Source organism: Ranitomeya variabilis, chromosome 5 (assembly GCF_051348905.1).
Source record: "Ranitomeya variabilis isolate aRanVar5 chromosome 5, aRanVar5.hap1, whole genome shotgun sequence".
Taxonomy (NCBI): domain Eukaryota; kingdom Metazoa; phylum Chordata; class Amphibia; order Anura; family Dendrobatidae; genus Ranitomeya; species Ranitomeya variabilis.
Window position 1 is genome coordinate 649025427 of NC_135236.1, and position 15160 is coordinate 649040586.

Genomic DNA, 15160 nt, shown 5'->3' on the forward strand with positions numbered 1-15160 from the left:
TTAATGAGGGAGAAGTGCTTCTATTCAGTGCAGGAGTACAAGAACTGAGACACTGCGGTCTTCTGGCTGCTCTCTATTATGCCAAACCCATGACAAAAGTTTTCTGTACAAAATATTAAGTTCTGCTTTTCTATTTTATCACATACTTATTTCATGCAATAAAATGCAAATGAATTATGTAAAAATCATACAGTGCGATTTTCAGAATTTTTTTAGATTCTGTCTCTCACAGTATCAAATACTTTTTTTCCCCTTATTTTCTTGCCCCAGGTGTCAGAAAACCTAGATACACCTCTGTCTCTGAGCACCTTGTACTTTTGGACCTCCAGGGAGCTTGCAGTTCTGGAATATGACAGCATTGGAGGATAATGGCTTCCTTGTTGCTTCATGTTTGATTCTTCTCAAGTCTTAGGCAGTTAATGTGCGTCTTTTTTTCTCAACACATTTTTTGTGACCCTGTTGACTATTTGCAACAAAACTTTTGATGGTTCTGTGATCACACCCCAATATTTTAGCAATTTCTAGAGGTGTAAGATTTGTAACAATTGTTGAGTTTTTAGAGCTAAATCTCTTTTTTGTTCCATTTTGCCAGGGGAAAACAAGCTGCCTAATAATTTTACACTCCTTGATAAAGGCTGTTGTTGTATCCTAAGGCTGCACCCTTCTCATTAAACAAATACACATCACCTGATCTACTGCATCCAATAAGCATTCACTTTTATACAGTTTGGAGTTGGAAAATCTGCATAAAAATTATGATATGGTCAAAATACTCACTTGCCTAATTCTTAAAGGGGTTTTCCAGTTTCAGATAGCGCCTATCCCTCAGATGTACCTTACTCACCCTTCCTGTGTCTTTACCCGGGTGTCTATTATTGTCTGCACCACTGAAGTCATTTTGATATTACTATAGCCAATCAGTGAGCTTAGTGGATCTGAGCAACTTGTCACGCAGTACCTTGGGACTGTGGGTGCTAACCATGTCCCTAGAACTAGGGATGCCCTAGTCTATCCCTGTCCCCTGAATTACTCTTGAACGAAGAGATGATGGGTTCATGTACCTTGCTATACTCCTATATCCACCCTTATCTGTCCATTCCCCCACCGAGAAAGTGGGAAGTCGTAGTGTATAGGATAACACTAACCAGACAAACAAGGGAAGACAGACAGGGATGAACGAAAATTGCAATCATACAAAATATACTCACCAAACAACAGAGTGGAACACAGAGGAGGTATAGGAAGGTGAAATCAAATAGGAGAGGATGAGGATGTGCACACAGACAAAACTCCTAGAAACTATCTCCTGAACAATCTCCAAACACCAACTCCAAACACGAACTACACCTCCAACTCCAAACCAGGCAGTAAGAACTAACACTGGTAATTCCTAAGTGCCAAAGGTGAGCATATATAGCAGAGGGAAGTGGCCAACACTGAACAGCTGAAACAATCAAGGCAGGAAAGTTCCAGGAGTTTCGACTGAACAGATTAACCTCTGCAGTTCCAGCAAGGAAAAAACCTGCAATGTTTAATAAGATGGTGAAGTACTTCTAACCAGAGCAGGAGTTCGTGAAACTGTACACAGCGATGTTCTGGCCCCTCTCTTTTGCGGTATCCCTGTGACACTCGTGCTGTCAGCTCGGGTAGAACCGCTGATTGGCTGCAGGGATGTTGATGTATCATCAGCGCTGCATATAACACCAGACACCAGAAGCAGTTGCGGAGATTCTGCGCTGGACCCGGGGAGGGTGAATGTAGAACAGCCTGCTCTGCTGCTTTGTACTTCTTCTTAATATATTGCAGCACTGGCACTTTTATTTTTAGTATAACATCCGTGACTATTGGCAGGGGGCCGAGGCTCTGAAAATAATTTTGTTTACAATGTGATCGTCATCTCTTAATCTTATTGATTTAATATCTACTTTTAATGGACTTGCATAATGATAAGTAGCTGCTCTGTTTGCTGTTATTGGGTATTTGCCTAAGAACCTGTATATAAAGAAAAGCAGATGTTGGATGAAATGATCAAAGTTACGTTCTCACTGTTGATTGTAACTACTCATCCCCTCGGAGTAGCAGCCATGGCAAACCTAGCACTCTGTGTCCTGGTCGCTTTTGCAGCGGTCGGACAACTTACTGAAGCTATGGTAAGACCTGGGACTATATAATGTGTTTGCTCAAGGGAAGGGGGCTTATCTTTTTTTTTAATATTAGTTTAATATTATTTAAAGGATATCTTAAAAGGATGTTTCACTACCATGACATTGATGACCTGTCCATAGGATAGGCCATCAATATCAAATTGGTGGGGTCTGACACCCGTCTTACCCACTGATCTGCTGTTTTCAGCTCCAAAGGAGGGTCCAGATGTAAGGCTAGGTTCACATTGCGTTAGGGCAATCCGTTTAGCTGGCGCTAGCGGATTGCCCTAACGCAATGTTTTTTTCGGGGCCGCGTTTAGGGGTCGCGTTAACGTCCCCGCTCTCGCAGATCCCCGATCTGCGAGAGCGGGGAACGGACCTCGGGCGCGCCGCGGACGCTGCAAGCAGCGTCCGCGGCGCGTCACAAAAGAACGGCACATCGCTAGCGCGAGCCGAAAAAGGCACGCGCTAGCGATGCGCTACAGGCGAAATTTACATTGCTGTCAATGGGTGCGTTATCGGACCCGTTGCACGGCGTTAATTGCGACATTTTCGCCGTGCAACGCTGTCCGATAGCGTGAACACATTAACGCAATGTGAACCTAGCCTAATAATTGTGGCACTCCATCAACTGTTTAGTCAAAATTCTATGCAAATGTGCCCAGGGTGGTAGCCGTAGCTGAGTATCATGTGTCTGACACCCCGGCACGCAGGGCCGGTTTTAGACAAAGTGGGACCCTGGGCAAACATTTAAAGAGGGGCCCCAAATGCTAACATATTGCATCATCACACAGAAACATTTTTATTGTATTTACATGCACTGAGTTCTGGCCGGTATACGAGCGCAATCAACAATATTGAAGTTGTTCGACGCTTGTTTCCCAGCCTCTTTACACTGGCTGAGGAAGAATGATGGGTACAGATCGTCCTCGATAAAGTATAATGCAGGTCCCATATAGTACATATAGTGTAATGCAGCACCCCTCATAGAGTATAATGCAGCCCCCTCACAGAGTATAATGCAGCCCCCCAGAGTATGCTAAAGTCCCCCTCACAGAGTATAATGCAGCCCCCCTCAGAGTATAATGCAGCCCCCCTCAGAGTATAATGTAGCCCCCTCATAGAGTATAATGTAGTCCCCTCATAGAAAATAATGCAGTCCCCTCATAGAGTATACTGCATACTAAAGTCCCCCTCACAGAGTATAATGCAGCCCCCCTCAGAGTATAATGAAGTCCCCCTGACAGAGTATAATGCAGCACCCTTCATAGAGTATACTGCAGCCCCCAGAGTATACGGCAGCCCCCTCAGAGTATACTGCAGACCACCTCAGAGTATAATGTAGTCCCCTCAGAGCATAAAGCAGCCCCCCTCAGAGTATAATGTAGCACCCTCATAGAGTATAATGTATTCTCCTCATAGAATATAATGCAGTCACCTCAGAGTATAATGCAGCCCCCACACACAGTATAATGCAGCCCCTTCACAGTATAATGTAGACCCCTCAGAGTATAACGCAGCCCTGCACACACAGTATAATGTAGCACCCAGAGTATAATGCAGCCCCCTCAGAGTATAATGCACACCACACACACACACACACACACAGTATATTGTAGCCCCCACGCACACAATATAATGCAGCCCCCTCAGAGTATAAAGTAGCTCCCACAGAGTATAATGCAGTCCCTCAGAGAATAATACAGCCCCACACACAGTATAATGCAGCCCCCTACACACAGAATAATTCAGCCCCCCCACAAACACACACACACAGTATAATGCAGCCCCCACACTCAGTACAATTCAGCCCCTCCATAAACACACAGTAGAACCCAGCCCCCCACAAACACACACAGTATAATTCAGCCCCCCCACAAACACACACAGTATAATGCAGCCCCCCACACAGTACAATTCAGCCCCTCCATAAACACACAGTATAATTCAGCCCCCCCACAAGCACACACAGTATAATTCGGCCCCCCCACAAACACACAGTATAGTGCAGCAGCTCCACACACAGTATAATGCAGCCTCCCACACACAGTATAATGCAGCCCCCCACACACAGTATAATGCAGCCCCTTCAGAGTATAAAGCAGCCCCCCACACACAGTAGAATTCAGCCCCCTCACAAACACACAGTATAGTGCAGCCTCCACACACAGTATAATGCAGCCCACACACAGTATAGTACAGTCCCCCCACACACACAGTATAGTGCAGCCCCCCACATGCACAGTACAGTACAGTGCAGTCCCCCACACAAAGTATAATGCATCCCCCCACACACAGTATAGTGCAGTCCCCCACACACAGTATAGTGCAGCACCCCACCACACACAGTATAATGCAGCCCACACACACACAGTGTAATGCAGCCCCTACAAACACACACAGTATAATGCAGCCCCGGAGTATAAAGTAGCCCCCTGAGTAAATGCAGCCCCACACAGATTATATTGCAGCCCCCCACAACCAACATGCACAGTATAATGCAGCCCCCACACACAGTATAATTCAGCCCCCACACACACATTATAGTGCAGCTCCCCAAACATACAGTATAGTGCAGCCCCCCACATACACCGTATAATGCAGCCCTCCCACATATACAGTATAGTGCAGTCCCCCCACACAAAGTATACTGCAGCAGACACACACACCTTACCTCTCCTCCACGTTCCCCCCCCTTCTTTAGCTTCTGCAGAACGTCTCAGCTCCCCTACTGGCACATGCTGAGTCAGAGGCAGAGATGGAGTGATGGGAGAGAAAATGTCATTTGACACTCTCTCCTCCATTACTGCTTTCAACTATATCTGCATGTATGATGTCAATAAGTTGAATGCAGGGAAGGGGGCAGTGCTGGGCCCCTCTTACTCATGGGCCCCATAGCGGCGCCTGGTGTGACGCTATTAGCGGCACGCCACTGGCTGGGGGCCCCTGGAGGAGCGGGGGACCTAGGCAGCTGCCTGGTCTGCCTGCCCCTAACACCGGCCCTGCCGGCACGTTAAAGAAAATTGTGGGTCCTGGTAGGGTGCTACTGTTGAGAGCCTTGTGCCTGTGCAGGCCACCAGTAGCCAACGGTATTGTCTGGCCAGGACCATGAGTTCCACAGGTTAATAAAGGAGAATTCCGTTCAAATATGTGGATTTTATTGAACTTTATGAGGGTTATGTACAAAGGGTAGCGGGTACAAAGTTTTATGGACGATTCTTTCACAGTATAGCGCATCTTCACACACATAGTATCCTTCCACTGTAATCTACTCCAGGGCTGCTATAGGACACTGTTGCACCCTACTTCATCACAGACTAGCTTGTCACAGTCCTGATCAGCAAGTCTCTGTACCTGCTCAGCGGTTCCGCATCCTATCACTACGAACGCCCTGGATTTACCGTTCGGGACCATCAAATAGTCCCCACTAACTCAATCCTGTTGAGGTCCATTACATTCGGCATTTAGCTAGCTCAGGGTTTCTTGTGACACGTCATCCTATCCAAGGACACCTTAAAGGTGGAAGGCCACTCTGTGCAGTCAGTTCCTGGTCACGCTACTTCCTTGTCTCCTAATTTGCTGTAGCTCACCCAAATGGCAGCACTGCTCAAAAACACTTCCTACTGCTGCTTGAATTTGTACCTATCTGACTAAATTCAGGAAGCAGTCACTTTGCCCTAGCACTAAGCCCTCCCCCTGTGGGCTAGTCCCAACACTTAACTACTCTGTCCCTGCAGTCTGTTGCTGGGCAGACTTACCCTTTCATCTGCATTCTATGCAAACTCTATCTTACGGTGTAAATCAGAGACACAGGACACTGTTCATACTACACAATATTGACCCGATTGACTATCGTATTCCTTTCCCTGAAGACACCATTCTCCAAACCTCTTACAGCCAAATGAGTATGAGCAGCCTCTAAAGAGTCGACAGCTGCAAAATTGCTTACACCTGGCCACCTCTGGAACTGAACAGTGGAGGTCTTTGGTATTGGACCCCCACTTATCTGATATTGATGACCTATCCTGGCTGGCATTTCAGAGAACACATACTTTGCTGGTCCCCAGCCACGGGTGGACCATAGCTGAAGACAAGACTAGTCTGACGCCTCCCCCGGCCTGCGGTTTGGGTAGCATGAATCAGATGACAGGTTCCCTTTAAATGCCGTTGTCATTCAGTGACAGCAAGAATTAAATAGCTTCTCTCTGATGAGCATGTGCTCCTTTTCCGATACTGTAGTGGGTTTGGTAGCAAGTCGAAATTTCTTAAGTGGACAATAACTAAAATTAAAATTAGAATAAAAAATAGTTTTTAAAAAATATAAAAAAAAAATATATAGAAAAAAGTTTTCGATCTATCAAATATAAAATTATTTAAACCATATATTAAACATACCATTTTCGGAGTGAATTGGAAAACTGCTGCGTTTTTGCAGACTGCAGCATGTCACTTTTTTTCAGCATTTTTTCACCCATAGGAAGTAATGAGTAAGTGCAAAACGCAGCAAAAAACGGCACAAAAATTAGGATTTTACTGCATTTTTGGTGCTGAAAACAGGCACTAAATGGTATGAGCATGAAAAAAGCAGCAAAGAAACACTGCAAAAATGCAGCAAAAAAAGCCGCAAAATCTCCTTTTTTTAAGCAGCTTCTTTACTGCCAAGAGAGCAGGTTTTGTCTGCAGAAAAAAATATGCAACGTGTGAACATAGCCTAAGTCCGGTATTCCTAAACTTGTACTGATCTGGAGAGTCATATTTTCAGCTCCACATAATGTCGTAAAAAAACAAAACCCAAAGAATAATGGGGGAATTCCTTCTTTTACAACAATTTTTTAATGTTTTTAGTACATTATATGGTAAAATGAATGGTGTTATTCAAAATAGGAACTTATCTGGCACAAAAATAGGCCTATGTCGACGGTAAAATAAAAAAGTTGTGGCTCCTGAAAAAGAGAAGGGGAAAAAAATGAAAAAGCAAAAATTAAAAAAAAATTGGCATGTTTACCACCAGGGGGCAGCATGCTCCTGCAGATTTCAGTGAGCGCCAATATAAAGCGCTGGGAAAGGTGACACATCTGTCCAGTCTGCAATGGGAGGGGGAGGTGCAGAAACCAATCGATTGTGCAATATGATTGTCATTTGTCATCTCATATCGGCCATTAATGGTTGTGTCTGAAGATGAGGAGTCAGCGGATGTAGGATCACACCGCGGAGCTGCGGGGGCTGCGCTGCATTCTCATTGTGACTGATAATATGGCCATGGTAGCCTTCTGGGGTCTGGTTGTCTTTGCAGCCTTAGGACATCTATCTGACAGTATGATAATAATTCCCTGGTGGAGGCTCGCTACGGTAAGATCTGACATACTATTTTTTTTTTTTGCATGTCCCACCATTGGTCACTTATTCCCAGATGTAGCAGAGCTGGTTTCGCCTTTGCTCCTTTCATTATGCTGCACCTATATAATTGCACATATCACGAGTTAGGAAAATTAATTGGGCTTTTCTGCAGTCCTACGTAAGCCGTACTCCTCTGTCCTCAGTGTTACGTCCCCCGGCTGTATGTTAATCCCCCAAGCAGACCGGTGGGGGACACATGTGCTGGATTGTTACACAATCACTACTATTAATAAGTCCTAATTGTACATTTTTGTTTTTCCCTCAGCAAGTGAAGAGTATAACATGGGCAAACTGTGATTCCGGAAAGCTCCCTGGTACGATCAAGAGCCTCTCTATTAGCCCCGACCCCGTCTCTATCCCCGGGGAAGCGACCGTCTCTCTGGTCCTGAACACGGATGTGCCCCTAAGTTCTCCCCTTCAGGTGAGGTAACATCCTGAACCCTTCACGTCAAGTTATGAAGCTTTCTACCACCATGGACCTATTGTTGTAGCCACCTTCTTACCATGTAACCCATTGTTGTGATCTTCTTCTCGCCATGTAGTCCATTGTTGTAGCCACCTTCCTACCATGTAGCCCATTGTTGTGGTCTTCTTCTCACCATGTAGTCGATTATTGTAGCCACCTTCCTACCATGTAGCCCATTGTTGTGGTCTTCTTCTCACCATGTAGCCCATTGTTGTGGTCTTCTTCTCGCCATGTAGTCCATTGTTGTAGCCACCTTCTTACCATGTAGCCCATTGTTGTGGTCTTCTTCTCGCCATGTAGTCCATTGTTGTAGCCACCTTCCTACCATGTAGCCCATTGTTGTGGTCTTCTTCTCGCCATGTAGTCCATTGTTGTAGCCACCTTCCTACCATGTAGCCCATTGTTGTGGTCTTCTTCTCGCCATGTAGTCCATTGTTGTAGCCACCTTCCTACCATGTAACCCATTGTTGTGGTCTTCTTCTCGCCATGTAGTCCATTGTTGTAGCCACCTTCCTACCATGTAACCCATTGTTGTGGTCTTCTCCTCGCCATGTAGTCCATTGTTGTTGCCACCTTCTCACCATGTACTCTCCAACAGTGACTTAAGACCAAAAAGTCTTGGTTTAACTGATGTTTTTATCCTCAGCGTTATACAGGTCCTTCTCAAAAAATTAGCATATAGTGTTAAATTTCATTATTTACCATAATGTAATGATTACAATTAAACTTTCATATATTATAGATTCATTATCCACCAACTGAAATTTGTCAGGTCTTTTATTGTTTTAATACTGATGATTTTGGCATACAACTCCTGATAACCCAAAAAACCTGTCTCAATAAATTAGCATATCAAGAAAAGGTTCTCTAAACGACCTATTACCGTAATCTTCTGAATCAACTAATTAACTCTAAACACATGCAAAAGATACCTGAGGCTTTTAAAAACTCCCTGCCTGGTTCATTACTCAAAACCCCCATCATGGGTAAGACTAGCGACCTGACAGATGTCAAGAAGGCCATCACTGACACCCTCAAGCAAGAGGGTAAGACCCAGAAAGAAATTTCTCAACAAATAGGCTGTTCCCAGAGTGCTGTATCAAGGCACCTCAATGGTAAGTCTGTTGGAAGGAAACAATGTGGCAGAAAACGCTGTACAACGAGAAGAGGTGACCGGACCCTGAGGAAGATTGTGGAGAAGGACCGATTCCAGACCTTGGGGAACCTGAGGAAGCAGTGGACTGAGTCTGGTGTGGAAACATCCAGAGCCACCGTGCACAGGCGTGTGCAGGAAATGGGCTACAGGTGCCGCATTCCCCAGGTAAACAGCGGCAGAAGCGCCTGACCTGGGCTACAGAGAAGCAGCACTGGACTGTTGCTAAGTGGTCCCAAGTACTTTTTTCTGATGAAAGCAAATTTTGCATGTCATTCGGAAATCAAGGTGCCAGAGTCTGGAGGAAGACTGGGGAGAAGGAAATGCCAAAATGCCTGAAGTCCAGTGTCAAGTACCCACAGTCAGTGATGGTGTGGGGTGCCATGTCAGCTGCTGGTGTTGGTCCACTGTGTTTCATCAAGGGCAGGGTCAATGCAGCTAGCTATCAGGAGATTTTGCAGCACTTCATGCTTCCATCGGCTGAAATGCTTTATGGAGATGAAGATTTCATTTTTCAGCACGACCTGGCACCTGCTCACAGTGCCAAAACCACTGGTAAATGGTTTACTGACCATGGTATTACTGTGCTCAATTGGCCTGCCAACTCTCCTGACCTGAACCCCATAGAGAATCTGTGGGATATTGTGAAGAGAAAGTTGAGAGACGCAAGACCCAACACTCTGGATGAGCTTAAGGCCGCTATTGAAGCATCCTGGGCCTCCATAACATCTCAGCAGTGTCACAGGCTGATTGCCTCCATGCCACGCCGCATTGAAGCAGTCATTTCTGCCAAAGGATTCCCGACCAAGTATTGAGTGCATAACTGAACATTATTATTTGATGGTTTTTTTTGTTTGTTATTAAAAAACACTTTTATTTGATTGGACGGGTGAAATATGCTAATTTATTGAGACAGGTTTTTTGGGTTATCAGGAGTTGTATGCCAAAATCATCAGTATTAAAACAATAAAAGACCTGACAAATTTCAGTTGGTGGATAATGAATCTATAATATATGAAAGTTTAATTGTAATCATTACATTATGGTAAATAATGAAATTTAACACTATATGCTAATTTTTTGAGAAGGACCTGTATCTGGGCAAATTGATCTTGATCTGCCATCGTATGTGGGATTGAAACTGTTCGTAAATTTTAGTTTTTGGGCCGACAGCTGTTCCTCTCATTTCCCCCATACAAATACTTGGTGTGGCACATGGGTTTTTAATAGGGAGATGAGAATATCCCCTGCAAATCCCTCCGGCAGCTGCTTGACTCCCATGGAAACAAGGGATCGGACATATTGAAGTCCAACATGTTTGATCCTTTTGTCCTCCAGGGAGAGTCATCCTGTCTGTAGAACAGGTCTATAAGTCCAGCCCTGAAATATGTCATCACCTGTGTGCTCTCTATGTCCCAGATCAAAATCTCCGCTGAGAAGGAGCTGCTGGACGAGTGGTTGACCGTTCCCTGCATTGATAAATTTGGCAGCTGTACCTATAATGACATTTGTGATTTGCTGGACTCTTTCTTCAAGCCAGGACAGCAATGCCCAGGGCCATTGGCAACCTACGGCCTTCCCTGCCACTGCCCCTTCAAAGCTGTAAGTATCTATTGCTGACAACACAGAAACCAGGAGATTGGTGCCTCTAGGGGACTTGAGTATCCAAAGTCAAAAGTCAAATTAAAAGCTAAAAAAATTGTATAAAAAAAACACAAAAATCACATTATTATGTACAAAAATAAGCATAAGCCAAAAATTCGGTTTTGTATTTATCTCTTTCACCATGTGAAATAATAGATAGTTCCCCTTAAAAGAGTTATACCCATCTCCAAGATCCTATCCCAACATGTAGTAGGTGGAATAATAATATTAGCAAACACATTCAATTAGAAATGTGGTATAGTTCTCCTGATAAGCTACTGAAATGACATAGCTTAGGTATCCATGGGTATGACCACTAACAACTAACTGTCACTATATGAGTGGTCATAACCATGGATACCTAAGCTACTCTAATGCTCTGCACATGGGGTAAGTGACATAGCTTATCAGGAAAACTATACTGCATTTCTAATTGGAAGTATTTGCTAATATTATTATTATTACACCCACTATATTTTTGGATAGGATCTTGGAGGTGAGAATACCCCATTAAAGAAACTTGGAACTTATTCAGAAGGTGCTTGGGTCGCCTGACTCTCTACATTAACAAAAACATAATAATGTAATGGCTCTTTGAATGAGAGAAGTGAAACAAATTGACAGGTTCTTAAAGGAAATCGGTCTCCAGGATTATTTGAGAGGAGCATAATGTAAATACAGAGTCCCTGATTGCAGTGATTTGTCACTTGTTGGGCTGCTTGGTGTAGTTGTGATCGAATCAGTGTTTTATCAGCAGGAGATTATCACTGGAGGACTAGTAATCCTGCTGCCATGTAGTACTCCATATGTATGAGCTCTGTATGACCACGCCCCCACCACTGATTGGCAGCTTTCACAGTGTACACAGAAAGCTACCAATCAGTGGTGTGGGCGGGGTTATACAGAGCTCAGCATTCAGAGCACTGCTAGATTTACAGCAATTAAAACAGTGATTTTATCTAAACTGCAACAAGCAACCCAGTAAGTGATACATCGCTGGAATCAGGGTCTCTGCCCCTACGTCATGCTGTGGTAGCAAAACCTGCTGACAGATTCCTACTAAGAGGGTTCTCGGTTACCACAAACAGGATGGTTGGGGGGCATGTTGCAATTTAACCTATGAAATGTACTATGGAGGGACATAATGATTCTACTGTTCTCCATTTTTAGGGTTCCTACGCTCTCCCTACTACCAGCTTTAAGATCCCCAACGTGTCTCTCCCGTCCTGGATGGCTGACGGTAACTACCGAGTTACTGGAATTCTGACCCACAACAATAAGGAGATTGGATGCGCTAAACTTACGTTCACTCTGTCAACTGCCTCCTCTTGGTGGTGGTAAGGAGAGGAACCTGCAACTGCCTGAGACATAGGAGGATCCTAGTTCCAAAATGATTTCCCTAGATCCCATTGATGCCACCAGCATCCCCATTCCTAGCGGATAAATGCATATAGTTAATGGCACGTGTGTGTGTACCGATGTAGCAGAGCTGAGTTTGTCATTTACTTGGCAAATTCAGCTCTGCTACATCTGTGAGGACATGGTATTTATAACATTACCTGCATAATTTAAGCCTTGGATATAGACAACCTGTGACACTTGAACGTTGTCCTCCACGGTTCCGATAAGAAGTGTCGCCGTCCTGCACGCTCCGTTCCCTATCCTGCTAATTAATACGCCTGCTACGCGGTATTTCGGGGCTTATGAAGATGTTGTAATTAAGGACCTCAAAGTAAGGCTAATTGTGAAAACGAGTTGGAAAACATTTCTGACTTTGGAACGTTGAAAATATTCAAACTTTACTCACTTTCCCATTGTAGTTCCTTATGTCAGACGGCGGGGTACGCTCTGGTGACTATTCAGACTGTATGCTCCGCTCTATATAAATCCACCTGCTTCTGATTAATGTTCAATCACGGCCAATAAACCTGTTACTACTTACATAAGTTTGTCTGCATCATTTTTGTGCATAACAACTAATATACAGTGCCTTGCAAAAGTATTCAAACCCTGTGAACTTTTTCTCATTTATTTTACTTGACACCCACACCCTTAAATGTATTTTATTGAGATTCTATGTGATACCCCAACATGACCTACAATTATATGTGAAGTGTAAAGGAAATGATACATGAGTTTCTAATTATTTTAGAAATATAAATCTGAAAATTGTGACCTGCATTTGACTTCAGTCTGATATCCCCTAAATAAAATCCACCTTCAGGACATCACATAGTTAGTAAACTGAGTCCACCCATGTGTAATTTATTTTCAGTATAACTACTGCTGTTCTGTGAAGGCCTCAGAGGTTTGTTTGAGAACGTTAGGGATCAAACAGCATCATGAAAACCAAGGAGCACACCGGAGAGGTCAGGGATAAAGTTGTGGAGAAGAGTAAAGCAGTGTTAGGTTATAAAAAAAAATAGCCCACGCTCTGAATATCTCCGGAGCACTGTTCAATCCATCATCCAAAAATGGAAGGAGTATGATATAACTGGAAATCTACCAAGACATGGCCGTCCACCTAAACTGACATCCCAAGCAAGGAGAGGACTAATTAAAGAAGCAGCCAAGAGGTCGATGGTCACTCTGGAGGAGCTGAAGAGATCCACAGCTCAGGTGGGAGAAGCTATCCACAGGACAACTATTAGTGGCAAACTCCACAAATCTGTTATCAGGACCTGCCAGAAGCCTGAGCGGTCCAAGCTGCGGGACGTCAGAGTCACAGATGCCCCGGGATGGACGGCGGCTTCCACGCTGTCCAGGAACAGAGGGGAGCTACCGCGGTGCAGGCAGAGCAGCCGGGAAAGTGAATAGAATGCAGGAACAGGACCTGTGATCACATGACCGCAGGTCACGAGGGAAGGGGGCAGGGCCTAGCTCAATGCTGCCGGAGGACACAGTGGAGTGCACAGCAAATACCCGAAGTTTGGAGGGGAACGGTAACCACGGGAAAACAGAGAGGGAAGGGCACAAGGGAAAGATAGTCAAAGCAAGCTGGGGTCAGGAAAGCCGGGTCAGACGAGGAAGTAGCGAATCAGAAGACAAGTAGAAAAGCCCCAGGACACAGCCAAAGTCAGAAACCAGAGAAACAGATGAGGTACAGAATCAGTAGGCAAAATCACAACGGGGAACAAACTAGGTCAAAACCAAACATACAGAAGAGGACTCAGGCACAAAGACACAGGCACACGAGGGTCGACGTACTCAGCCAAGGGCAAATAACCGACAAAGCCTAGATTCACAAAGAGGCTATAAAAAGCCTCGCTGAAACCAAAGGGAGGTTCCCAAGATTAACCCCAGCAGCTCCAGACCTAAGCATCCCAGGCAAACCATGACATCTGGTCTTTGAGAAGAATGGCAAGAAGAAAGACATTTTTTTAAAATAAGCCATAAGAATTCCTGTTTGCAATTAGCAAAAAGCCATGTAAGGGACACACCGAGTATGTTGCAGAAGGTTATCTGGTCAGATGAGATCAAAGTAGAACTTTTTGGCTTAAATGCAAAACGCTATGTGTGGTAGAAAACCAATCGTGCACAACACCATGGAAACACCATCCCCACTGTCAAGCATGTTGGTGGCAGCAACATGCTGTGGAGATGCTTTTCTTCAGCAAGGACAGGGAAGACGGTCAGATTTGATGGCAGAATGCATGGAACTAAATACAGGGCAATCCTGTTAGAGGCTGCAGAAGACTTGAGACTGGGGAGTTGGGTCACCTTCCAGCAGGACAATGATCCTAAATGTACTTACAATGGATGGTTTAGGTCAAAGCATATTCATGTGCGTGAAAGGCCCAGTCACAGTCCAGACCTAAATCGCATTGGGGCAAGACTTGAAAATTGCTGCTCACATATGCTTCTATCCGATCTCACTGACCGAGAGCGAGTGTGCAAAGAAGAATGGATAAAAACGTCAGCCTCTAAATGTGCAAAACTGTCAGACCCCAAAGGACTTCCAGCAGTAATTACAATGAAACGTGTTTTTACAAAGTACTGACTCGTGGGGGTTGAATACAAATGCGTGCCACAATTTTCAGATTTATATTTTTAAAATGATTAGAAAACCACATAAAGTCCAAATAAAATACATTTATGCCTGTGGATATAGCGTTAAAAACGTGGAAACGTTCACAGTGTATGAATATTTTTTGAAGGCACTTTAAGTTTCAGCTCAATGACAATGATCCGGAGAAGATTTACAATGAAATGTAACTCCTCTACTATAAAACTGAAGTCAGATAACATAAGATCATACCATTAAAATAGATGATGAGGGCAGAGCCTCCTCCTGGTCTCTGCTCAGGGACCTCTGCTCATGGCACAGAGCATGCTCACAACACTCTCCTTATTTAA

General features: G+C 44.4%; 1 protein-coding gene across 2 annotated transcripts; it reads left to right on the forward strand.

The window, feature by feature from the left end:
• The first annotated feature begins 2030 nt into the window (after positions 1-2030).
• Positions 2031-13035, forward strand: LOC143776696 (ganglioside GM2 activator-like). 2 transcript variants are annotated; one of them, XM_077266363.1, is made up of 4 exons: positions 2031-2150; positions 7807-7962; positions 10580-10762; positions 11975-13035. In XM_077266363.1, exons 1-4 carry the CDS (start codon positions 2085-2087, stop codon positions 12143-12145), a joined length of 576 nt encoding a protein of 191 aa, XP_077122478.1. In that variant the 5' UTR covers positions 2031-2084; the 3' UTR covers positions 12146-13035. The 2 variants fall into 2 exon arrangements, with proteins under 2 accessions (XP_077122478.1, XP_077122479.1); XM_077266364.1 differs by lacking the exon at positions 2031-2150 and adding an exon at positions 7181-7493 and having other exon boundaries at positions 11975-12748.
• The last annotated feature ends 2125 nt before the right edge of the window (positions 13036-15160 follow it).